We start from the raw sequence: 26,173 nt of genomic DNA, 5'->3' as shown, positions 1-26,173 counted from the left end.
CGGATTGATTAGCGCCAGAAACTTTATCCTTTATCCTTTAATCCAAATAAATATGTTCTCTCTTTATTTTCTTGTTTTTGAGGTAGATCGCGTGGGATCGCAGGGATCGCGACAAGGGTGGTCCACTGGTGGTCGCGTAGTCGTTGGTAGGCAACGTATCTTGTAATCGACGACGAAGAGATCTCTTTTCATTAATCTATAGGGGTACGGGTATAGTTTGAGAGTATAACAGTGGTAATGCTCAATTCCCTCTTATAATGCGGAAAAATGCGTGTAAATCACCCTTCTGTGGTCCCGTCTTCCCAAGTGTGCAACTTACTATGGGTAAAAGAATGTAGGCAACTCAACGCGTCTACGATTGTGCGAGGCGGGCAGCTGCTTCCGTTCATTTATGTTACATTAGTTGAATTGTGGACGTTGGAGGGCAGCGGATCCGTCTACGTCCTGCAGCCTAATAATTGGATATAGGATAGGATTAGGTAAGATAGGATCACACAAAGTAGTTCTCACGTTTTCGCTGGATCAACAGGCGGAATGATGCGTTATTACGTCCACAGTGATAAGCTGCAACACTGTACACGTAGAAAGATTCCGACACCGCTAATTTTGATACGGTACTTTTAGTCAACTGCGATAATAATTATGTACACATTGAAACCACGATGATGTACATAGAACAAATGAGACAGAAATGAATTGGACGTCAACTTTTGTAGAAAATTCCATTTTTGAAGTTTAAATTTATATGTTCAATTTTCTAGGTGTATTATTGTCACTCCCGACCGACCATCACACGATATTGCTGATATCATGACAGCGCTGGATGCACAGGTTAGAATTCATCATAAAGACATTCCCCTACATAGTTTTTCAAACATATTTCCACAAATCTAATGTTTAGGTGATTCGTACAAACAACGGTAAAACTCCGGAGAGTCCAGACTCTCATTATGCTTACGCTAAACTCATAGCTGAAGGAATTCCAAATTCATATTTCCTTGATGAGGTCTCGTTCTATGATTCAGCTTTTTTTTTCGTAGAAACATTTGAATTGAAAATGGTCTGCAGAATATTTCTGGAGCCAATGCACTGACTCATTACGAGACAACTGCTAATGAAATTGTTACTGCTCTTAACTCAAAGGTATCTAACATTTATAATGTTGTCTGAACTAGTATGTATTGATTAGGTCAATAGTTTAGGTTGATCTTGTGATCGTCCCAGTAAGAACTGGTGCTGCTTTAACGGGAATATCAAAATTCTTCAAACAACATCATCCTGGAACAAAGGTCTATTTTTGTTCTCTCATTTTCGATGAATTTGTTGAATTGTTTACCTTCGGCTGCCGAATTCATTTTTTTTCTTGCAAATTTGCAGATTTACGGTGTTCGTAGTCATGATGAAGACTTTCCGCCGATTCCTGAACTAAGCACTGGAAATCTTCCATCTGTTGCCAATTTTTCGGATGTAACCGGAATGGAAATCGTACGCTCTAAGGTTAGAGAGGAACTGTTATCTATTGAACATAGGATTTTTGAATAATTAACCAATTATTTTAGGAAGCTTTCTTAATGACACGTGAGCTGATCAAAGAAGAAGGTCTTATGGTTGGACCATCTAGCGGAGCAGGAGTTTGCGCCGCATTTAGGGTATAGTTATTATATGATTCATTACAGTCAGCAATTTTGGCTTGTAAACTACCGAAACTTTTTGCGTAAAGATCCTTTTCTGTGAAAAGCAGAGGTATTTTGTATTAAATCCACAGTGTTTAAAACCTGATTTCTATTAAAAGTGTAAAGTTATTTTTTGAAATAGTGGTGTGGTACACCTGTAGTGCTGTATCCTAATTTATTTTGCTTTTTTCAACTTTATCTTATTGCTTCTTTTTCCTTTTTTCATTATTAATAATGCAACCTGGGTCATCCAACTAGGAAATTTCCGAGAGTCAGCGTCGAGATTTTTATTGATGCGGTCAAACTCCCGTATATAGAAATCCTTTCTCAAATTCTTTCTCCTGAAGTCCATCGACCACTGACCTCAAAATCTTATTCAAATTGCAATTTTGATGTTAATGTGTTCATCATGGAAAAGAAAAAGTTCGAGGGAATTCTCCAGTAACATGTGGGGAATCCATAATAACTATGGTACTATCGATTAGATGAAATTTGATGTGTTTGGTAGATATTAGTGAGAGGAAGGACTACACATTTTCATTTTCAGTCGACAGATAGCACGGCATAACAATCCACACTGTGGTTCTGTTTCAGTTTTTTTTTTCGTAAAATTTTGGTTGTTCAGTTTAAGGTTTGATGAGGTTTACAAAATAAACACAGTAGGTGTTGTTTCTAATTATGTAAAACTTACTAGAATGCAATCAGTTATTTTAGTTGGCCGAAAATCTACCAGAAGGAAGTAATATAGTGGTCGTAGCTGTGGATGGGATTAGAAATTATATGTAAGATTACGAACTAGAACTAACACTAGCAATACTTAATTTCTCGAAGTTTCTTGAGAAAATGTTCATTTAGGAATCAGTTTATCGACGATGACTGGCTAATCAAGAATAAAATCATTACACATAGCGATAAGAAGACTGTTACACCAAAAGAGTATGTCACCCACATGTTTATCGATCTATATGTTATTAGGGGAACTTTCCCATGTTTTTCTTTTTATAGAGATTTCGATCCGAAGATACTAGTATACGATCCAACAACGTTGGCTGGTGAATGGAAACAAGATGAGACAACTAAGAAATGGACTAAATGTTCGCGTGCATTTAAACCATACAGGTAAATTATATCTTGGTTATACGGGTGCAAAAAAGGAACCTTTGATTTTTAAATATAATAAAAAAATATTTAAGGCCAGAGCGTCCAGCTGTCCTTAACAATGTATTAGAGGGGATTGGAAATACTCCTCTTGTAAAACTTAACAGACTTCCAAACGATAATGGTATCAAATGCAACATGTGTAAGCTTTTTTTTAAATTCATTTGCCAAGGTTTATTTATTCGAACTAATAAATCGCTTATTCTCCATATTTCTATAGTAATGTTATAATAAAGATATATTAAAGATAGTAATGTCATGTTAAAGGAGTATCGTATTTAGCCTTATTAATTTCAAATTATTTATCCGTTAGTACTTCCGATTAAAGGTCACCTTTATTCGGATTCAAATCCTGGATTGAAAATTCGCTTATCAGATACCAGATGGTGATTGGTAACAGGGCTCATTATATCATTGATATAATATAAATATAATGAGAACAATATAAGAAGAACTATATTGGGGAGTTATTTCATTCTAGTTCGACAAAAGAAATGACATTCTTTGTTCGTGTACCTAATATCAAACCGATCATTTCTACGATATATCCTGCTATTTTTCCTGTCGACACTAAAAACTTCCTGTTGATAACTACAAAGTAGAGTTGTTTAGTTGTTAAATGCGAATACTTCAATGCTGGCGGATCAACGAAAGATCGTATCGCTCTCAGGATGATTGAGTTAGCTGAAGAGGAAGGAAGACTGAAACCAGGAATGACATTAATTGAGCCAACATCTGGAAATACTGGTATTGGATTATCGTTGGCTGCTGCAGTTAAGGGATATGGGTAAGTTTTCAGGATTTCATGAGATGGGTTCCGATGGATTCATCAGATTCCCGTCACTTTTATAACGTTGATAATTAATTGTTCTAGATGTATTATTGTTATGCCTGTGAAAATGTCCAAGGAAAAAGCTGTAACAATGGAAGCGCTTGGATCTGTGATTGTGAGAACACCAAATGATGCTGCATTTGATTCCGCTTACTCACATATTGGAGTATGTTTGCGTCTACAAAATGAGATACCTGGAGCAATTATTCTGGATCAGGTAAGACCACGAATATTTTCATCCCGTACGTATATGATATATGATCGAGAAGCCGGTCAGAAAAAAAAAAAACAGCATCATATATAGACTTTGTAAACATGTTATACCAGGTCAGTATGATCTGTCCATGACTGTGGAAGATTGGAGAGAGGAGACGATAAGCGTTGCAGAGAAAGAGAGACCGTTACGGTACGCGCGTCGCTTGAAGTCGGTTGAACACGTACGGCGTCGACTATAGAATTATCTTACTTGCTAACAATTCGCATAATGTATTATCAAAAAATCATATAATTAGAAATTTTTGAAACACCTGAAACAAATTCCGGATAGAAATTCTGGAAAAGTGCAAAAAAAAATCATATTTGGCTGAAGTAACTAGAAAACAGATCCTCGCCATAATTAACATTATAAACTTACATCTTCATTCCAGTGATATCATCGATTTCGTTCTCATCTCCATCACTTTAACCGCTTCTAACAGAAATATTTATCTTTTTCCGCAAAACCTGCAAAGTTCGTGCATATGCAAAGATATTGGAATTGAACGTGTTGATATGAAAAGGAGGAAAAGATCGCTATTTTAGGAAAAAAAAATGACGGAATTGAGGATATAAATCGGATACGAGTAGTCTGTTCAGTAACTAATCAAGTGTACGAATCAAAAATCTGTGCGAATTCTATCAGTGCAGAAAAAAAACACAAATACGCATGTATGAGAAAGAGAGACAGCAGCTATCGGTAGAAAAGTTACGAGTACTCAAATTCATGGCGCAAAATTAACCATAAACGACTGAAGGACAGAAAAATGCAAAAAACTGAGTGAGGTCGAAGGTATCCGAAAACTTGTCGAGAAATGGATGTGGTGAAAAACTGTTTCTCGGAGAAGTGATTTCACGGATAAGACGAAAACATCTTGCAATCTGCTGAAGATTTTTAGTTTGTCCTTTTACTATCTTCTGTTTTCTAAACTTTCTTGGGTTCAAATATGTGAAAGTTCTGAGGGGCTTACAGTCGGTTAATGCTCAATGCCTATATTTTCTCTATCAACAAGGTTATCCAGAAGGTTCAGAATTGCCTTGAATCCGTTTAATACGATGGATGTGATTAATGAATAAAAGTTGCCAGGTCGCTTTTTTTTTACGAAGATCCAAAAAATCTTTTGAACGTTTGTTGAAATATCGCATCAAGTCAACTGTACATTTTCAGTACCGTAACCTCGGTAATCCAATGGCTCATTACGAACAAACGGCTGAGGAAATTATTGACGCTCTTGATGGAAAAGTGGATTACGTTGTATGTGATTTGTACATCTATATTATCAATGTTTTTTATTTCTGATATACAATATTTCTAATATGTCTATTTTTATCATATTTTTGTTCTTGTCAGGTGATTGGCGCAGGTACTGGTGGGACGGTCACTGGTGTTGCGAAGAAGATTAAGGATAAAATCCCGAATTGCATTGTACGATCTACGAATACGAAGAAATGATCTGTTAACTAAACAAAACACTAAGAATTGTTTATTTTAGGTTGTTGGTGTAGATCCGGAAGGCTCGATTTTGGCAGATCCTAGTCAAGGTGAAACTGCTTTCTACGAAGTAGAAGGTGTTGGATATGATTTCGTGCCGGGAACTTTGAACAGAACCGTGGTCGACAAATGGTTGAAATCTACAGACAAGGTATGTAAATGAAAAAAATTGAGAGGTATCGATGTGGACATGTAGAGAGATCTTAAATGTTGCTTTATAATGTTATGAAGATAATGTGATAGGATTGCTTGTCTTTCTTCTTGACTGCTAGCGATTTGCTTTGTGGAAAAAAAATAGTTTCTAGGCAAAATTTCCACGAGGGATCGTAGTTTTTCCTGATTGTTTTTAAGGGGAACTCTTTTTATTCCTTTATTTCTAATCTCTGTTAGACTGATGAACGTTAGCGATGTAAAAAACGACATGACGTGGGAAAAAACAAGCATTGTTGCTGGATTTTTCTGCCATTCATATAGCCTTCATTAGGCTTTGTTTTTCTCTAAACTCCGAGTTCTTCACTTTGCTCCATGTGTCTCTGCTATTTATTTACCTGTTCATTCAAGTAAGCAAATGAGTGATATACTATGCATATTTCAGGCAGCAGTATGTGCTTAATAATTGAATGCTTAATATTAGTAATTAATAAGCCCACGGATCTCCTTCACAAGAGGGATCACAGCCGGTTACTCGCGAGGCTACGTGGCGCGTCCCCGGGTGGCGGACCAAAAGCGACCTTGTGCTTGCCCAGAGGCGCAGGTGGATTCAGGGTATGGACTCCCTGCTTCTGCTGAGCCAGGACTGACTCATGACATCCTTGTATCCCGCACGTCATTCCGGCCAAAAGCCTGCAGTCAAGTGACTGGGACGTGCAAAGGCGGCGGTTTGGAGTCGCCTCCAACAAATAAGCTCCACATGTCTACTCCGGGAGAACGAAAGTTCTTCCAAAAACTCATGGGACTAGAGGCCTGCAACGTGTTCATGGGTTTTGAAATTTTACGCATGTCACAGTAATAGAAAAGTCTCCTGATTCCGGAGGAAACCCTGGTACAGTAGCGCCAGGAACGACGGGGTTGCAGGGGTCATATAGGCTACCGAAACGGAAAAGGACTAGGATGACGATCTGTACTTACAACGCACGTAGGCTTGCATCGGAAGCGCCCATCAAGATCTGATGATGCAAGCCAAGAAGATTAAGTACGACGTCGTCGGGGTGACCGAGACGAGACCACGTCACCCTCTCAACGCTGTATATGGAACTAGAGAAGAACTGTTCTTAGGAACATGAGACAGTAGAGGTGTTGGTGGAGTTGGCAACAACACGAATATGGCAAAGGATATCGATTCTTTCGAACGATCCGAATCGGACGTCTGCGGATGAGAATATGTGGCCTAACACCAGCTTTGACTATCTTCATCACCTACGCTCCAACATCAAGCTACGAAGAAGAAGAAGTCAAGGCTTTCTATATGGACCTGGAGAAGTTCTACCGAGAAGATCACTCCTTCTACAAGGTCACAATTGGCGATTTCAACGCCAAAGGCGGTCTAAGAAGAACGTCTGAGGAACTTGACATCGGGACGCACGGCCTACAATGGAATGAACAGGAGGAGAGGCTCCCCGAGTTCATTATGACGACCAAGACCATCCATGGGAACTCGCAATTCCAGAATCCCTCATCTCTACGCTGGACGTGGGAGTCACTGGAGGGTACCGTAGTGAAATAGACCACATCATCGTCAATAGAAGTTGTGCCAAAGTTCTATACAGGATCGGACCATCCCGTCCTCCGAGGAAGATTTTCCTTCACAAGAAGAGAAGAGAAAGCCGCCAAGTTCAGAAAGCGAAATCTCAGAACTATCAAAAAGGGAGATCCACTTGACTTCGGCAACTATCGTCTAATCTGCTTACTGTGCCTCATCTACAAGCTCTTTACAAGAGTGATCTTTAATAGGATTGAAAAAGTCTTGGATGAAGGACAGCCATGCGAGCAAGCAGGGTTTCGAAAAGGATTCAGCACGATTGACCACAGTGACACTGTTTCGAAACCCATGGAGATATCACGAGAGTACAAGATCTCGCTCTGTCTCACCTTCATTGACCTGAAGTGGGGGCCTTGGACAACCAAGACGTCCCTACTCAGTGCATAAAGGTGCTTCGAGAGTTGTTCAGTAACTTCACGACCGAAATTTCGCCATTCTACGAGAATATCATCATTGACGGGAAGAGGGGGGTCCGACAGGGTGATACAATCTCACCCAAAATATTCACAGCCACCCTCGAGAACGAAATGCGAAAATTGGAATGGGACGACATGGGAGTGAAGGTAGATGGTCGGCAGCTACACCATTTGCGCTTTGCTGATGACATCGTACTGATAACACCTAGCATCAGCCAAACGGAACGAATGCTGACCGAAATCGACGAAACATGGTGATGCATCGGTCTTCAGCTGAATCTGCAAAAGACGATGTTCATGCGCAACGGATGGGTCTCGGATGTCCCATTCATGCTCAACGGAACGAACAGCTACGTTTATCTGGGTCGGGAATTGAACATGATGAACGACCTGACTCCCTGAACGACCTGGGCAGGAGGAGACGGGCGGCTTGCGGAGCGTATAATAGCATCGTGGATGTAGTGAAGAAGACCAGGAACACCCAACTCCGTGCTCACCTCTTTAACACCACCGTACTTTCTGCTTTGACCTATGCTTCGGAAACCTGGGCATTTCGCAAGCGGGAAGAAAACGTTGTGAGCGTCATTGAACGCGCAATTGAGAGAATGATGCAAGGAATATCCCATTTCACGCAAGTGGGAGACGGGATTCGAAGTTCTCTCCTGCGATCCAGCGATCGAGGATCAGAGACGCCGCCGCGTTTGCCAAGGAAAGTAAAATAAGGTAGGCCGGACACGTGATGCGCTTTAACGACAACCGCTGGACCAGAGCCGTGGGCGACTGGGTTTCCCGCGATATTAAACGCACTACAGGAAGACCGCTGACCCGATGGTCAGATTTCTTCACGAAGTCGTTCAACGAAAATTATGATGGTCTCCGTGTCCCACGCGAAAGGAGGAACCACTGGGCCACTCTGGCACGCGATCGGGACAAGTGGAAGAATTACTGGCGCCCGCTCGACCAGTTCGAAGATCAGTGGGAGTCAAGATGATCAATTAATAAGCGCGATGCTCCACTACAGAATAATGTGATTAAATGCTAACGGTATGTAAATAGTTGATTATTTAAATACACCTAAGACCGAAAAGAAGTGTGAGATCAAAAATGAATTATAAAGTAACTCAGCACATGTATATAAAGTAATTGTACATAGGGTTATCCTATGACGAATCCGTGATTGATTATCAGGGCATTTCCTTGTTCTCAGTTACGGCATGGATAGCCGCTAATAAATGCTGGAATCTTTTTGAAAATTATGCTAATTACATCCTTTTAGGAATCGTTCGAGACCGCTCGAAATCTCATAATGAAGGAAGGAATTTTATGTGGTGGTTCGTCTGGTTCCAATGTTCATGCAGCTCTAGAAATTGCACGTGGTCTACCAGCTGATAAAAATGTTGTCGCAATACTTCCTGACGGAATTAGAAACTATCTGTAAGTCTTTTTCTTTGACTTCCATGTTTTTTCTTTATATCCACAGCATCGGAAAATTTCTTTTCAATGTACTGGATACAGAGATCCGTTTGCTGGTAATTATTGTCGATGTGCTCATCAAATTTTCGCATGAAAGGAAATCTATGGATGAGGTGGATGACAAATAACTAATCGATAAAACGATCTTCTGCATGTGGATTTCGATGTTTTTCATAGTCTAAGTGTAGTACTTCATATAGGGAGCTGTTTACTCGCCATGAATCTCTAAACAACCTACTATTGGCGGTAGATGGGGTTTTTTAAAGGCATTTCTCCAGCCATAAATTCATCCCGTTTTTATTTCACCAATTTGTAATTCTTATTTCCTTTTTGGGATCTCATGCTGTTTTAATAGCCCACCAGTTATGGGTGCAGCTCCGTAGTTGGAAGGGTTTTTAGATTTTCCAGAGCAATAAATTTGACGAAAATTTATTACGCTTTCACCTAATTGCAAGTTCTTTTGAGTTATACGTGTTGCGAACTATCCACTTTTAGTCACTCAACCTCATCCTTGTTTAGAACTACAACATTTCTAGTCTCGAACTTCTTTCTTTGAGCTACGCATCCCCTATTCCTCGGTTCCTTCTAATCTTCGGCTCTTGAGATCGCTAGGATCGTTTTCGGAGTGCGAATGACGACAAATTGCCTCATTCCAGTGTATTGTGAGAAGAAATGAGTGTCTTCGCATCCAACTTTTTGAGTATGTGAAAGTAATCAGTTCAGAGAACGGTGCGAAATTTTTGAATTTTGAGAGACAATTCGTCTTTGTTTTGAATTTTATAAAAGAGAGACGTAGTGTGAAATTAGCAGATTCAAAAACGATTCCAAAGGCCAGCTGTTCGAAGAATCAAAGAGAAAAACCGTTCAATCTGTGGAAAATGGTAGAAATCTCTTCAGGATTTATTTTATTCTAAAAAATGCTGTCATTTGAAGTTTTCTTAAGAATTCCTGATACGTCATTGGTGGGCGAAAACTTTTTGCTCGGAAGGTTCACATTTCCATTCCAATTGTTTTTTTTTCGTCAAAATCCGTGTTTAGATTTCAAACTGTTTCAGATTTTATTTCGCTACTGAAAGCATGAATGAAAATTGAATTTGTTGATGTTCGTTTTAGTAGTCATGAAATCTAAACGGGAATCAAACACTTTTAAATTACAAAATTATCAGAAAATTATGTTATCATATTGCAAGTGTTTTCTGCCTCTATCGCAAAATGCCGCAGATTTCTTATAACGAACTTTTTCAGATAGATGTTTTGGTTTCTCAAAAACCATTCTAATAAAAAAGTATTAAATAAAAAGTAGTAAAGAGGTTTTTGGTACTTTATAGAAGCGGCAATGTAGATTTTTTTCATTTAAAGCTTTAGTTAGTAGTTTTGCAGTGTTACTGGCCCACCAGCATTTTCTCATAATATTTTTGTAAGCTAATGGTGAAATCTGAAGTTTTTTCTATGCATTATAGTTCATGTAAATCTTTGAAAAATTAGTAATGGTATAGTTGTAGGTAAATGCAGTAGAACTTGCCATGAAACTGCCAAAAGTGCCAGTAACTTGACGCATATGTTTTTTTTCTAGCTTTTAACCTTCTCTTCCTTTAAAAAAAGGAGTTTTTGTTTGTTTCATAATAATTAGGCGAATAATTCTAGTTAACTATAAGCGATAAAGGATATTACTGAGGCCTGGTCATCCTAATAATAAAGAAAGTAAGAAATAAAGACAAGGAGTATTAGTCAAATGCAACAAAATAGGTCTTTTTAAAAAAATCACTTTTAAATTTTTTCTCCTATTTAATTCTTGTTGTTCATTGCGCATTCCTGGCTGAAGGTTTAATATGAGAGGTGTACCGCTTAAATACTTATAATATGACGAGGCCTTAATTTATTTAAATTTACTGTAGCAATCACTGAGCCGAGAAAAAGAAATTGTGCTAGAGAAACTCAATTTTCTTCCCGCTTATTTATTCATTTATTCATTCGTTGATTTATTTATGTTATTTGTTTTGAGTGAGAAATTCAGTTGTGGTAACGATTACGTCCTACATTGAAAGCGAAGTGATGGTTCATCCCTATCCTTTTCTCCAGAACTTTGACATTGTAGAATCCACAGTGATAAGAGAAGTATTGATCGATTATCAGTTCCATATTGGAGTTGATTGTCCAGATATTCTCCTAAACGTACTAGCTGAGGGATAAAAATGGGAAGATCATGTCTGTTTAGAACTAGGTAACAGGAAAGTAATATCTGTCCATGGAATTAAATGGGAATTTTTTGGTATTGCGTCTTTCCACTATCACTCATTGTTTCCGAGGTATTTTTTGAATATCGAAACCAGAAGCGAAAAGAAATCTTCGTACAAATCTAAGATCAGAGACCTCTTCTACCCTTCCCTTTTACCGAAACACCTCTTCACACTCAATGAGTTGAAGAAATGAAGTCCCATAAAATTTATTGTCCGCTAAGTCACCCATTAACGCAAGTTCATGCAGCCGTACAAGCAATGAAATCCACTTTACGCTGTTTTATTTCGTTGCGAGTGCTGTTAGTGCTATGGTGTAAACAGTTGCTTTGTTGTTTAAACTGATGCCAATGTTGCACCTGATGACTTCGGGTGGTCTTTTTTTGTGTCTTCGGTCTGTTTTTTCACAGGCTAGATTCCTGGCAATATCTGCTACATGTTGGAATTCAACATCGGAAATTTCTTCAAACGAATACTTTTGATAAAGGATAAAGGATAAAGTTCCTGGCGTTAATTAATCCGCTTGGGATGCGCCCCCACGTCACCACTCAAATTCAGAATCGTTTGAGGTTTACGAACGTGTAACTGGCCTAGACAATAACTTGCGGAGGGGGGTAGCCGATGCTTCAAGTCAGTGTTTTTATCCTCTCAGGCAAGTCTGGAACCAATTTATCGACCCCGGAGGGATGAAGGGCTTGGTGAGCACTAGGGTGGATTCGAACCTCCGATCGATTGTGCAGGAAGCGGAACCTCTAACCGCTGCTCTACACTAAAATTAAGATTTTTGACCTGAAATACACCCTTCCTTAATTTTCATAACCTTCTTCCATCTTTCTGAGCAGACTTTCAATGGAGCTCTTCCAAGATTCATTTCTCTGTAATAAAAAATATTCCTCCAGAGCAATTCTGAATGCAATTTTCCAGAAGAAAAATTACCACATTACTCATGAGAAGATCCAATAAATGATTAATTGCGGGAGAAAACATTGAATTAAGCAGTCCAGTTTTTTGATATCTCTCGCTGAGCCCCGTAGATTTTTTTCTGCATGTATTGGATACGATAGAAATTCGTATTTCCCATATTCTAAGGTTCTGAAGTGAGTAGAGTACTGTGAGTTATCCTACTAATTTGCTGTTCCTCTAACTACCAGGAGAGCTCAAGAAATATACAGTTGGCAACGTAGTTTAGTTTTCTTTCCCGAAACAATGGAATTGTAATCGAAAAAGCAGAAAACACTTAAGAGCGCTTCTTATGATGAAGGAGCTCCCCTTATCCGGATAGAGAAAATGTCCGTCTTATGGATTCCAAACATGAAAGGATCAAAATTGGAACCATCTTAGTGTCCTCAAAAACTAAGAATAACCGGTAGTTCTGAGAAAGGACATCAAACAATTTTCAAAGCTTTCCGCAAGGAAACCCTCCGCTCCCATTGATGTTTACGAAGATTTTCGATCTGAACGAAATGTGAGGAGAATGTTACAGTAGCATCTCGGGATGCATTTCTACTAAATCATGTAAGCTAAAGCACACTTGGAAAAAACTCAGCCGCTATTCCGCACGCAATGATCCACGATTTCTTGGAATCTTGAACGACTTCCGTGAACGGCCTCAACAATCTGTTGTCAACAACGGCTGCCATGCGATTCGCTTCCGCAAAAATTTTTCAAAAATTGCGTTTTTTAAGAAAGGTTTAAAAGGTTTAACGAAGGTTTTTTTTGTTTTCATCTTCCTCTTCATATTTGTAATCTTTTGAAAGCTTGAATTAATTCTACTCAACCCTGTGTGTATGCAGATAGTGCTTACGGTTTAGATTTTAACTTTCCTCATAGCTTTTTTTTGAGCAAAGTGCAAAATTTGCTGATTTGTAAATTAATTTTATTCAGAACGAAGTTCCTGAACAATGAATGGATGATCGTGAGGCACTTCGATGTGAACGAAACCGTCTAAATACAGAGTTCATCAATTGTCGCTTAACATATATTTTACAGATTTACTGTGATTTTTGTGTGTGTGTTTTTTGTGTCAGAAAGTATCGTACTGTACAACTAAGTAACTATTTGGTGATTGTGGTTCTTTATCAAAAAAATTATCCGAATATTCTTTCTTTGATTTCTTGATCGAGAATTATTTCTTCATAACGCGTTTCTGTATTCGGAAAAATTTCAACATCTTGTCATAAGTATCAATAAACTTCTCACGATTCAGTTGTATGGGTTATAAATTTATCGTAGGTGGTTTGTGTGGCGCAAAAAGAGTACAGAAATTTATTCACCAATTACTAAAATTAAAACGCCATACAATTTCTATATCTGAGAGAAAAAAAATAGTAAACATATCTATAACTATTAAACTTTATATACTTACACTGTAGATAACCGTTAGAAATTTGAGAGGAGACGATGACAATGACAATATTCATTATGACAATTAAAACTTCATAGAATTCTTCATAACTGATCATTGTTAATTCACAAATGGCTGAACAAAAATCTTAGTTTTAAGTTAAGAAATTGAAAAAAAAAATCAGTATTGACCTCTACCCTTCTTTATATGACCTACACATATAAAATACCAGTGTACTATTGACAAATAATGTGGATCACAACGAGACAGCTATTAGTGGTTCATTTTTACCACTATCCTTCTTTTTCGCTCCAAGTAAACAATTCACAGCTGTAACACCTTGGATTTGAACTCGAATCTCTGGATTATATTTATAGTAGACAAAAATTCGTATTGTTGACGATAGTACGAATAGATTTGTTCCAAGATCACTTGCTAATACGTAGAATACGTTGAAATTACCATCTTCATCCTGAAATGAAAGAAATTTTAGTTTCATTTTCAGGGAATTGATGGTAAAGAGAAGAAATAAAATATTTATGCTTCGAAATTCATCCTAAAAATGTTTAAGTTAATGTATGCATTTTATTTTATAACACCAAGTAGAAGAAATGAAGGTGCATTGGTGATCCGCTCTCATTTCAGTTAATCTAGATGCTGGTGGACGGGGTGAATTTGCTTTGCTGCCTTAATGAATTCCATAAAAAATCTTAAAAAAGTCCATAAAATCCATGAAAAGCATTAAAAAAATCCTTGCACTATTGCTGTCATTGCTAGAAAATGTATCCGCAATCCGGAGATTGTCATTCATTCACATATGACAATTTCATTGCCAGAAAAACATCAATTCCCTAATCTTATCACATTATTATTGACATTGTGGACCCGTCTCCAGTATATTTATCGGTACCTCGTTGCAGGACACCAAGTCGTTTATTGGGGATAAACTTTTTCAATACTACCATGGGAGTGAATTTTCATTGAACAGCATATGTTTTCAACCCGCCCTCATTTGTTTTCCAAAGTGATATTGGATATCGGACGTTGGACAAGTTCTGATTCCGAAACAAAAGGATTTCAAAAGAAATGGAATTTTTCATCCCAAAAGAGGACAGGATGAGGAGATTATCTCATGGATTATTAGTCGGATATAATAGTAGTAGTATACAGCCGTAGATAGATAAAATGAGAATAGGGTGCCAGCATAATTAATGCAGGTAAATTTGAATCCAATTGAGTACTCAGGATTTTTTTTAGGATAAATTGCTTGTTTTATTTTTCCAATTCATAAATCCACAATATCAAAATGCAGTTTCTTTATTCTTTTGTTAAATTCCCAGTGCTGCTTCACAGATAGGTAAACCTACGGGAAAACCACAAATTGTTTTTAATTATACGCGATTATTGATACTCTTGTTGTTCGAAGATCAGGAATGTTTCAGAGGTTTATGGATAACATTTTACACATTTTCGCAACTAAATGGTAGCATGTACTAAGAAAAAAAAAAGACAAACTTCAATGTGTACAAAATGTTGCACTTTAGCTAAATAGAATAAACTTTTGTGATTAATTCCATTGTTCAAACCTATGCTTTTTGCCCTGTCGCAAGAAAAAGGACTTGACTGCATATTTCCAGAAACTTTTCGAGGAAAAACGTAATTGCATGTTTTGAAATGGTTTTTCGAAATTCGACCTGCTAAACTGGACATGCAAAAACCACAAAATGCATGTCCCAGAAACATCATTGCATTATTTCTGTTCCAATTATGCCAGTGCTGAGAACGATTGACTTTTTTTCTGCTCAGGTACGTGGAAGAGAACGAAAATGTGGAAATTTCGTTTAAAGGCAGCGTACCACGAATATGAGGTAGTGCGGATTTCAGGTGAAGTATTCGTAGACGGGATGGTAGATTATGGAGAGGGTTGTGGTTCAGTTCATTTCTTCCTAATTGCCGTAAAAAACGGCCCCGAAGATGCGGGCACAGGACTGGCGCGCTCCAATCGAACTGCTTGTGGAAAAAAGTGCGCCGGAACGCTCAAAGCCGTATCTTCCGGGCCGTTTCCTACGGCAATTAGGAAGAAATGAATGGAATCATCCCCTCTCCATAATCTACAACCCCGTATACGATTACTCCACCGGAAATCCGTATCACCTCAGATTCGTGGGGTGATGCCTTTAAACAACCAAAGACATATGCACCTAAGAAGGATCAGAAGGAAATATTGGAAACATGCGGATTCTAAGAAGGAAAAATTAGTACGGAAGAGTATTCGCATATAATTTATATTGGGGCATTCCACAAACAATGCGGTTTTTCTTTTTTCCTTTTTTCTCTTTTATTCTCTTTTTTCTTTTTTGATTTTTCAAGTGCAGAGGAGTTTTTTCGTTTTCGTCGTGTACAAGCGAATTTTGGGAGAGTGGCATTGAAATCACATCAGAAAAAGGGAAGGAAATGAGGAAAGTAAACTAGAGTATATTTAAGGTTCTAAAAAAGTACTGTTTATTTTGTTTTTCAAAAAAAAAATGAAAGAAGTATGGAATATCACTTTAATCGAGATGACCCAACATTTCCACCGTAAAACTTCTGCGGGTAACCACCAACAAAATGCGAACGCTTGAAAACGTTCGCCGTTTCCCTTTTTTCTTGACCTATACAGTATGCTTAACGTCATAACTCATCCGAATGTCCATGAGGCGATGCGATTTGCGATTTCGTGCAGATAAGCATGCCTTCGGCCAACCCGACTTAGTATATGACAGATGAACGGGTAAGGCGGACTTAAGCACAATGCGACCCTATGTGACTGCTTGCAGAGTTCGTTTATTTTCTGTTCGTGATGAGAACGTGAAGAAGGTTTCTCTCCGAATGTACGTGCGTAGAACGTTCAAACGTCCGTAACGTACCTGAGTGAGACTCGAGTTGAATATCTCTATACAGTAGAGTACGAAATTTACGCTATTACATGCTAGATACGATGATATAATGACAATTGTTGTCTTCACTGCACAACGTAATCGTTTATGTTCACGTCGTTCATCTTCTTCAGCAGTGTTTCGTTTTGTCTGAAATTAGGCGGTTATTTTGGATAATAATCGTAAAGAACTAAGCTATATTTTATGTCGGGGTAAATTATTCCTATTGAACACGTCAGGCGATAATTTGTTGAAAAAAAAGATCCATTGTCAGACAATATTGCACAATTTGTTTTTTATCTCAGCAGAAAAAAAATCTGCAAAAGCATCCGTAATCGGGTACAATATTTGTTGTTTTTGAAAGTTTTAAAAATTTGTATTCTCTGCGTTTGGAGACAAAGGACTATATCTTAACTTGATCCTAGCTTTTGTGAAAGATTTCCTGGCATTGAAAGTTGCAGGCTATTTATCTTTCTTTCCTCTTTCATCTCCATAGTTCACACGTTTCATGGATACCAATATTGTATTTACATTTCAATTGTTTCACGAAAATACTGGCACAAAAACGTTTATACAAACTTTTTAAAGGCATCACCCCACGAATCTGAGGTGGTGCAGATGCGACGCCGCACAAGACTGGCGCGCTCCAATCGAACCTCCTGTACAAAATGGTGCGCCAAAACGAATGAAGCCGTATCTTCCGGGCCATTTTTTACGGCAATTAGGAAGAAATGGACGGAATCACCCCCCTCTCCGTAGTCTCCCATCCTGTATACGAATACTCCACCTGAAATCTGCACCACCTCAGATTCGTGGGGTGATGCCTTTAAACGATGGAATACAACGTAATTTTTATCCGAAAAATAACCGACTTGTTCAAGATCAATACATCAGAAAATGTTGAGTTAGAGCTCTGGATAAAGGCAAACTCATCTTATATATTCTAAATTTCCGCATTTTTGAACCTCAAAGTTCTGATGTCCGGCTGTTTTCTACCAAACTGTCGAGAAGTCGTATTATATTTACCAAAAAAAAAAACTTCACCTCGTAGTCTATTCCTCCGCCTTTTTTTAGACATTAAAATGAGGGAATTTTTTTTGAAAATGTAAAAAAAAAAATCCTGTTCTCCATTATTTTTCTTCCATAAACTCACATTTCTAGTCAATTCTGAGTCGTAAGAATGACTCTCTCGTCTACCCACACACTCTCTCATTCGCTCATGTGCTGTCTGCGTCTCTAGCAAATATTCACCCACTTGCTTCCTTTTTCGTCTGCGTCCCCTCTCATGTAACGCTCTTTTGCACATATGCAAGGAAATTTTTGCAATTAGAAGTGATTCTTCAAGATGAAACATTGATCATTCCGTCATAGAGGGAAATAAAAATATTCAAAAAAAAAAACTAAATAGGGCTAATAAGAGCTTCGAAATTAGCTCAATCAAAATTAAAAATGTGTGAAAGAAAACAGGAGGATTTTATGGATTAAGGAGCAAACCCTGTTGTGTTGCATGTAAAACAAACGTATATATGTTTACCTAAAGTGGACTTAGCAAAATTCTTCGTTTCGATTTCTTCAGAGATTAAACAATAAACATGTTGTGTAATGCAACTTCAAGTCAAATCCAGAAAAGACAAAAAAAAAACAGGATTTAAAAAACCAAATATTTCATTTGCTTTACTGGATTGCACGCTGTGAAAATATTTTTGGAATTTTTTTCGTTCGTCAAAGGATGATGGATGAAGGTGAGAAAGAGAGTCGACCACAAAATTCACTGGAATGCGATAATGAAACGGCCTTTGCAGCTCAATATCATCGAGATGGCAGACATTTTTCTAGGGATTCTTCATTTTAGAATGAATATCCTGATTTTTCCCGGAGAGTATAATCAATTCTTGAATTCATGACTTGTGTAGTCGAAAAAGCAAAACATGTTTAACAACGACACAAATCCGTTCATCTGATTGGTAAAGTGTTTTCAGTACTCGATTCGAAAATACTTAAAGTAATCGAATCGTCACGCTTCTTCACAGATAAATTCCGGTATTTCGCAACGAAAGAAGATTTTGTTTATAACACCAAACTTTTTTTTTTGAAGGAAATCTAGCAACAGAAGACTAAAGATTTGTGGTCTATGGTCAAAGCGAAACAAATTACGCTCCTCTATCCATTCATTATTCATCAAGGTGAAAATTGCGTACCTCTTTTGTCCAGAAAAGAAAAGAAATCCTAGAAAATTACCGCATGCATGACCGTTGGACATGACGATTGACGTCGGGCACGACGATGTGATGAACGCAATTTTTGCACCACAACGCAATTTAGGACACAAAGAATCACGAACGAGACGAATAAATGAAGAAACTGTGAAATTTTGTTGATTATCAAATATATAAATGTTCTAATTAATTGCTGATAGAAGGAAATACCTGAATAAAAACATCGCTGATCGTGTACATTCTAGCAATATTTGGATCCATTTCCTTTCCGGATAAAATTCGACTTTCAAATAAGTCGCAATTTTCAAGTTCCACAACTTCGATGAAAAAGAATCCAGGCAAACGAAGTATGACCACAATTATAGCAATCAGCAACACTGTGACCCGTAGATTTTGACCCCTAAAATAAGAAACCAATACTTTGGACGGCTAATTTTAATTAGTCATTTGGATTATATGCTAATTATTAATTCAAGAAAATTGGTGTGCCGAACTGATAGGGTGCGTGGTTATCTTTCCTTTAACTTGACTACATAAATTAGGTTGATGAAAAACAATCGTAGCAAAATAAAAAATAATGCATATAATGAAAACGGATTAATTAGGGAGAAAAAAACTGAATACCGTGTTAATCGAGAATGACCAGTGATTGAAGCTAATCGAAAAGCTGTATTAGCGATCAATATATACGGAATACATAGTTGAACCATTCTGCTTGCAATAAGCATATGAACATTATACGTTTTTACTGTCATATATAACCATTCTGTAAAAATGTAAAAGAATTGTGCACATGGATTGAATAGTAATTGAATTTCGATGAAAAACTAACTGAAGAATAAAATCCACTTACCTATCCTGAATGTAACTGAAAATGTTAGCGCACCAAAGCATGTGATAAATAAGAAACATAGCATAAAGTCGAGAAAGGCAAGAAATGTTTGTGAGGGATTGCTGGAGCTTTTCACAAGGAAGACAAATAGTAGCAGCAGATTGCACGCGCATCCCACCATCGATATAACGGTTCCAAAACTGAAAGCGGTCATAATACTACACTTTTATTGACATGTTCAGTACATAGATATATACTAAAACAGTAATTAGAACAAATCCTTGGGATAATTTTGGTTTTCTGAATGATGTATTTTGAAAAAAAAAATCTTCTAAAAATTTCTAAGAAAATTGTTTTAATTAATTGTTTTAACATGCACATTATAATCACTAAGAAGAAAAGTAAATATATACATATATATTACATAATATAATATTATAATCTTATTTAAAACAATTTGTTCTTTTTTCTCATCCAGAAATCAGCAAACTTTCCAAGATCCGAATCGTAAAAGTAGGCGAGTTCCGAAGAAACAAAAGAGCTGAGATGACTCTGTGGGAGAAATTGTTTCTGAATATTTCTTTTTTGAAATAGTCGTTAGTAATTTTTCGGAGAAAAAGGTATAGAAAAATGTCAATTATTTATAACAATAATTTTCATCACATCTCATCTAAGCGGTACGTTAGCGACTCGAAATTTCTGAATTTTTCGTTTAAATTTTCGTGCAGTAAATTATGGATTCCTTTAAAAATATATTCACTAACGTTTGACTCATAAGAACTTCTCGTTCGGATTAGATGTTTCCAAATTTCATGTATGTGTCAATCGAGCTTTTGAAAAAGAGGTTAAATATATTTCCTTAGCCTGCCCGGATACTCGGAAATCTCAAACAAATCCTTGACAAGATTCGAAAACTCGATATGGAATTTTGACTATGAATGTGTTCTTGGAAAACATTTTAGAAGGAAAGGGAACTGGTCCGAAGCAGATTTTATCATTCGTTGTTTATGGACAACTACAGATTTCATCCAACATCAGAAGAGAATCTACATTTTTTTTATTTCCTCCCGACACCTCCTACAAGAATAAAATACATGTCTATTCAGCCAGAAACGTTAATTTCTCCATCTCTTTATGGTTTTTATCTGTTTTATGCTTCATTTCTTTCTAAAGAATGATTTGTGACCAGTGACTAGAAACGTCCACCTCTTCCATTAAGAATCTATCCAAAACGTTGAATACTCAAAATATTCGTTTTGGAATCGCAAGTTGTGATTTTGTAGTAAACTTCCTTGAAGAAGGCTACAATCTTCCAAACAACCTCCATCTAGTGATGAAATTAATGAGTTCTGTGAGAAAAATTAACAGACAAAGCCGTTGTATATATCCAAACGAAATCCGACAGTAATCCCTCCGTTACAAGCTCCGAAAAAAAAAAAACAAAGGCGATTGTTGAGGAGAGCTGTTTGCACACGAAAGACACTCATTCATTAAGATGCATAGAAATTCTGTTTTCTGTTCTCACAAAACGAACATGTTCCAGTAACAGTTCACAATTGTGGAAGATATTTTTGTTCGGAATTAATCCACAAAATCCGTAAGCATATCTGGAAATTGGCAAAAAATCCGAGTTGAATGGTATAAATGAATTGGAATACTCATTTCTTAAAACCCTTCATTTCAAAGAAGTAAAATCAGTCTACCACTAAATGTCCTTGAACGAAGTTAGGAATATTTCACCATTACAAAACATCGCATATTTATGTAGTTTTTATTGTATTGCATATATTTGGTTTTTGTTTAATTAACTACATGAGACTAGACTTCCTGATAATAGCTACCTATTCAAAAACTTTTCCTTCATTTGCATATTAAATTTAGGTGGATTTGAAATAAGAACTGAACTTTTGTTCCAAGTGACTTTCTTCTCTTTCCAGAGATCATTGCAACTAGAAAGATTTCTAATAAAAATGTTCCAGCTTGCAAGAGTACATAATTAGGGAAACCCAAAGGTGCCTTTGGAAGAGTTTCAACGAATTTCAACGTTAATGAATCAGGAGAGTTTTTTCGAACATTTCTTTTTGCTAAGAGAAATGAAACATATTTGACGCGTACGAAGCCAGGAGAAAACTGTAATTTTCTGGAAGGGTCCAAGTGAGTTATCAAGTAAAGGTCGCTTATTTCGAAAAAGGAAAGCTCAGTGTATGAAACACAATGAAATTTCTGAAGAAGTGCTAGAAATTCCTGGGATTTTCGCAGAGTCGCTTTTATATTACAAAACGGAAAAAAATACGAAGTTGGTCATTGTTTGCGATATTTTTCCAATGGGAGTTTGATGCATTTAAAATTAGTTTGTGGTTCGGTAAGTTGATAAGTTTTCCCCAACCTTCTGCAAAATATTTTCATGTAAAACCAGCTATGAAATTTGCTGTCACTTGAACAAACGTTTTACTATTTCGTTTAAATATAAAACTATGTATAACTTTTTAACAGTAATCATGTAAAAGTTGCAAATAAAATAGGGAAAAATTCCAACTATATAAAATTACTAATATTTATAAAAATTACTAATTACTTCTTAATGCTCATTAATGTTTTCTTAATAGACTTTTTTTTCGCCTAAACGCTTCCTCACTCACATTCTCGCTTACTCTTACAGTACTACTCCTGAAAAAGCCACATATGAGCACGCAAAAACAGTGAAACACTTTGAAGTAATCAATTAAAAATAAAGTACCGATTTCACAAAATATTACTCAATGTGGAATACAATGGAAGTACTCAAAAGCTCACAAGAAATTTTCTTTTACGTTTCGAAAAATTTCCCTACAAAGTCTGTTTAATTTTACATAGTTCCAGTAAAGAAGGTCATCAGTAGAAATAGTTAGAGGTTTATGTCAGTGTTGGTATCGGGGATAATTGAGGCTGAATTAAATAGCTTGAGTTCTAAAGCAAGCATTCCAATTATCCTTATTTTTAGCTCAGCCACCTTAACATTTTAACATTTTTCAGAACCTCGAAAGCCGAAGATATAGCCCGCAGACATCTCTCAGTTTCCTATAGAATAGTATCAGTAAATCAAAGTAGATTTTGAAATATACTCTTCAGAATTTTTTGATCTACTCTGATTAACTTTCTTTAGTGTAGTAGATCATCTCGTATCATATTTGCGTGCATTAAGGACATTTAAAAGGGACCTCCAAGGACAAAGGAAGTGCTTAGACATAGTATAGGAGATCAAAAAAATTAGCTGAGTACTATTTTATGTACATTCACTCGTTGCTAACTGAGCTCTGGAATATGATTAGGCAAACGGTCTTCCTCTTCTTAAGCTCAGCTCACTTATTTAGGTTCCAAATTACCATTAATATTTAATCATTGCTGAAAAATAAGGCAAAATTGTTAAATAAATAGGATAAAATTCGCAGAGCCAATGTTACGATAGCGGCTAACATTCAAATCATATTCTGTTCTGAATCCAGAGAACATTTCCGCTCTTCCATACATGATTAATCCCTTGTGTTCCTCCTTCCTTTTTCTCTGAGACCAATTAGTAAGGGGCAGCTGTTAGTAGAAAGCGGTTTCCAGAGCTCAAATTTTTCACTCAAAATGCGTGTCCACGATTATAGTTAACCGTAATTTTAAAAATAAATTATCTTTTATCGAAACCCGCTCATATCGTCATATACTTTATTATTCTGTCATTTGACGACGGCAACAGATTGTTGTTTATGGAAGAAGGAGGGAAAACGGAGCCATAGCGGAAGTTTTCCTATGACTTTCTTTCTCTTTCCCTCCTTTCCCTCTCCATCCACGCATTTGACACCAACGGATACAACAGAGAGAAGAGAGTCACAGAAAAAAGTTAGACGAGTAGACAGTACTCACTTTTTCCTTGAATTCTCTGGAGAATCCCTCACGAAATCCGATAATCTTCCTTTCAAGGAAAATATACTTGCCTCTGTTATGTTAAGGTTTTTCTTGCGGTTTGCTTTGTGCTGTTGTTTTTAAAATCTAGGAGTTTTGAAGAGTAGATTCTTGTGAACTAAACTAAAAAAACCACATGTCATTTTGGCCGAAATAAAAATCTGTGAACGATTTCTAATCGCCTATTAAGCAAGTCAACTTCATAATGAAATAATTTTAGGGTTCACGTAAAACTCTTTTTTCTCCAAGCACAGCGGATGTACTGTGAGAAGGATTGAATTAGAAGGGAAACGTACATATATAATGTTCCCCTGGTTAATGGAGCAGATCCTATTTGGGGAAAAATGAATGCACTGCTAGGAATCTCTTCACATTTCATGACGAATAGGTCTTGCGGCCTCAACTACATCATTAAACTCGTGGAGCTGAATGAAATGAAGAGTCAGGACATCTTTCTTTTTACTCAAATACCATTCTAGTTTCGTAAGAAAACAAGTTTTCCATGCACAAACTGAATTGGTGACCCAAATAAACAAAAGAAAAAGAGCATTCCATAGCAGAAAACTTAATTATACGATGTGAATTCCTCTTAATGGATATCAGCTGGACTCGAAATTTTCACAATAAACTTATCACAAGTGATAAATTCGTTGCGTGGTTGAATTGGCTAATAAGAATTTGTGCGGGTTGAATGAAACCGAACAAATGCTGTGGAAAGAGAAGAAGAGGGCAAACGTTCTCACGTTCCAGAAATGCAATAGGTCCGAGAATGATGGTAATTTCAGAAATCCACAACAATTTCTTTTGAATATATTGAACGCCAGCAATAATTAGTCACTTTTCACGGATTTCTTTTCTTATGTTGACATACTAGAAAAGATTTTAAACTGTTTTATTTCTAAGAATAAAATAAATTCTGAGGCATAACAACTTCTAATCGCTACATGAAACTCATCTTCTCGTTTCGGATCATTAACAACGAGTAGCCCAATCTTCGAAAGCGAAAAGGGAAATGTGTTTTTGTCCGAACTGATATTGTCGCTTTCAGCCTGCTGTTGATGTGAGAGAAGCCAGAAAAAAATAAATAAAATCATATTTTTTTCTTCTTGACAGGGTTGCATTTCATTTACGTTTTACGTATTTGAAGGACAGATGACGGAAAACAAGGTGAAATTGCGGAAATAATTAATGTGTATGCATGAATGGAAAAAACAAAACAAACAGTAACCGTGGCCAAGAAAACAACACAGCAATACGAACCTGATGAATGCTAGACGTAGATTTGGATGCGTGTCGACATCGCATGGGCCATCCGTTATATTTGAGCTATCGCCAAATGTGGAATCATCCATGCCTAGAAGTTTCTCTTTGATTTTTCTTTTTGCTCTACTAATTGAAAATTAAATCAAAATTAGTTTTTTTTTTTGAACATTTGAGAAAAAGTCACAGTCAGGATTAATCCAGCAAAGAATCACACTAGACTTAAGAGATGGTAGTTTCAGGTAGAGGATTGTCAGATAGGAAGGATCGCTTCGGGATTTTGTATAGGCCCACTTGAGGAATAATATGACGAAAGATGAGGCCGTTAGCGAAGCATAAAAAACAGCACATTTCCGAGAGAATGTTCATGTTTCTGAAAAAGACTCAACAAAAACCTCTTTAGAATCCTCAAAACTTGGACTATAATGGAAATATGTGGTACATGGCCGGAAACTTAGCAAAACAATACAATTAGGCTAAATTTAACTACGTTATAGTCGTTCTTTGCAATTTTTTTGTGAGTTAAGAAGTAAGGTTAAATCGAATGTGAAACAACTGGATGAGAAATTCCTCCGGATACCTATAGAATGACAGAAATGAAGCCCTTACAGGAGCATGCCTTTTTTTTGGAATTCGTGCAGCCACACGAATTGTGCACCAATGTGAACGTCATTGAGAGGGGGTGTGCATGTAAGGATGAATACTGGATGGTTTCCCTCTTTTACACATTTTGCATTGCGTTCGTTGAAAAATGATGCACTAATTTTGATTTATATCTAGTTTATTCACACAATTATAATACAAACAAGATGAGAATGCAAAGCTTCAGCGGTAAAAATGATAAAATAGTATATAGTATAACGTATGCAATATACCAGAATTTCCAGAATTTTGACACTGACAAATTGACCGTATACTTCAACAAATTACCAAAAAAGCGTGGATATGCTGATGTTCCAGTGCTCCAAAATGCCTACTTGATTAGATCCGCCCCTTATATGCTTGGGGGTTATTTATGTCAACCAACTTCCTGTTGATGCCTTAAACATTGAGTCTCGTATTCTTCCGGAGTATTCTGTGCACGGATTGAGAGCTCATTCAGCCAATTAGAACCGATTGAAGAGAGGGTCTCTCGAATAACGAATGGTTTATGAGTAAATTTTGATGGAGAAGTTTAACTAACTAAAATCATAAGAGAAATGAAATTCCGGCTGGTTTGCTAGAAGAATACTGGAAAAGTGATTTGTAAAAATACTCGATTTATTTGTTATGCGATTCATCTAATCTAAATAACTTTTAGATTTATAACATTTTTTTTTACATAGAAATTCTTGAGATATGTAATGAAAATGTGTAAACAGAGCTTAACGAAAGCTTGTAAATATTT

At 36.8% G+C, this 26,173-nt stretch overlaps 2 protein-coding genes across 4 annotated transcripts in view; one reads left to right on the top strand and one right to left on the bottom strand.

Annotated features, from left to right (window-relative positions):
* RB195_021683 (uncharacterized protein) overlaps nucleotides 1-13,240 on the top strand; it is a gene marked incomplete at both ends in the record, with an annotated part of 39,383 nt that extends 26,143 nt beyond the window's left edge. For both annotated transcript variants that reach the window (XM_064208548.1, XM_064208549.1), the window contains 17 exons: nucleotides 762-831; nucleotides 902-1,006; nucleotides 1,069-1,143; nucleotides 1,203-1,289; nucleotides 1,378-1,497; nucleotides 1,560-1,649; nucleotides 2,388-2,455; nucleotides 2,529-2,609; nucleotides 2,679-2,792; nucleotides 2,867-2,973; nucleotides 3,444-3,618; nucleotides 3,706-3,880; nucleotides 5,087-5,173; nucleotides 5,270-5,344; nucleotides 5,412-5,561; nucleotides 8,862-9,019; nucleotides 13,177-13,240. In XM_064208548.1, coding sequence (XP_064064429.1) covers nucleotides 762-831; nucleotides 902-1,006; nucleotides 1,069-1,143; nucleotides 1,203-1,289; nucleotides 1,378-1,497; nucleotides 1,560-1,649; nucleotides 2,388-2,455; nucleotides 2,529-2,609; nucleotides 2,679-2,792; nucleotides 2,867-2,973; nucleotides 3,444-3,618; nucleotides 3,706-3,880; nucleotides 5,087-5,173; nucleotides 5,270-5,344; nucleotides 5,412-5,561; nucleotides 8,862-9,019; nucleotides 13,177-13,240 — 1,801 coding nt within the window. The remainder of the gene's footprint in view (nucleotides 1-761; nucleotides 832-901; nucleotides 1,007-1,068; nucleotides 1,144-1,202; nucleotides 1,290-1,377; nucleotides 1,498-1,559; nucleotides 1,650-2,387; nucleotides 2,456-2,528; nucleotides 2,610-2,678; nucleotides 2,793-2,866; nucleotides 2,974-3,443; nucleotides 3,619-3,705; nucleotides 3,881-5,086; nucleotides 5,174-5,269; nucleotides 5,345-5,411; nucleotides 5,562-8,861; nucleotides 9,020-13,176) is intronic.
* A 652-nt stretch (nucleotides 13,241-13,892) lies between these two features.
* Nucleotides 13,893-24,878, bottom strand: RB195_021682 (uncharacterized protein; the record flags this gene model as incomplete). Of its 2 annotated transcripts, XM_064208547.1 has the most annotated exons (5): nucleotides 13,893-14,108; nucleotides 16,543-16,701; nucleotides 18,790-18,912; nucleotides 18,978-19,167; nucleotides 24,787-24,878. In XM_064208547.1, 5 exons carry the CDS (start codon nucleotides 24,876-24,878, stop codon nucleotides 13,893-13,895), a joined length of 780 nt encoding a protein of 259 aa, XP_064064427.1. The 2 variants fall into 2 exon arrangements, with proteins under 2 accessions (XP_064064427.1, XP_064064428.1); XM_064208546.1 differs by lacking the exon at nucleotides 18,790-18,912.
* Between the last annotated feature and the right edge of the window lie 1,295 nt (nucleotides 24,879-26,173).

The sequence above is a fragment of the Necator americanus genome, chromosome X (assembly GCF_031761385.1).
Source record: "Necator americanus strain Aroian chromosome X, whole genome shotgun sequence".
NCBI lineage: Eukaryota > Metazoa > Nematoda > Chromadorea > Rhabditida > Ancylostomatidae > Necator > Necator americanus.
This window is presented reverse-complemented; position numbering and strand designations above follow the sequence as displayed.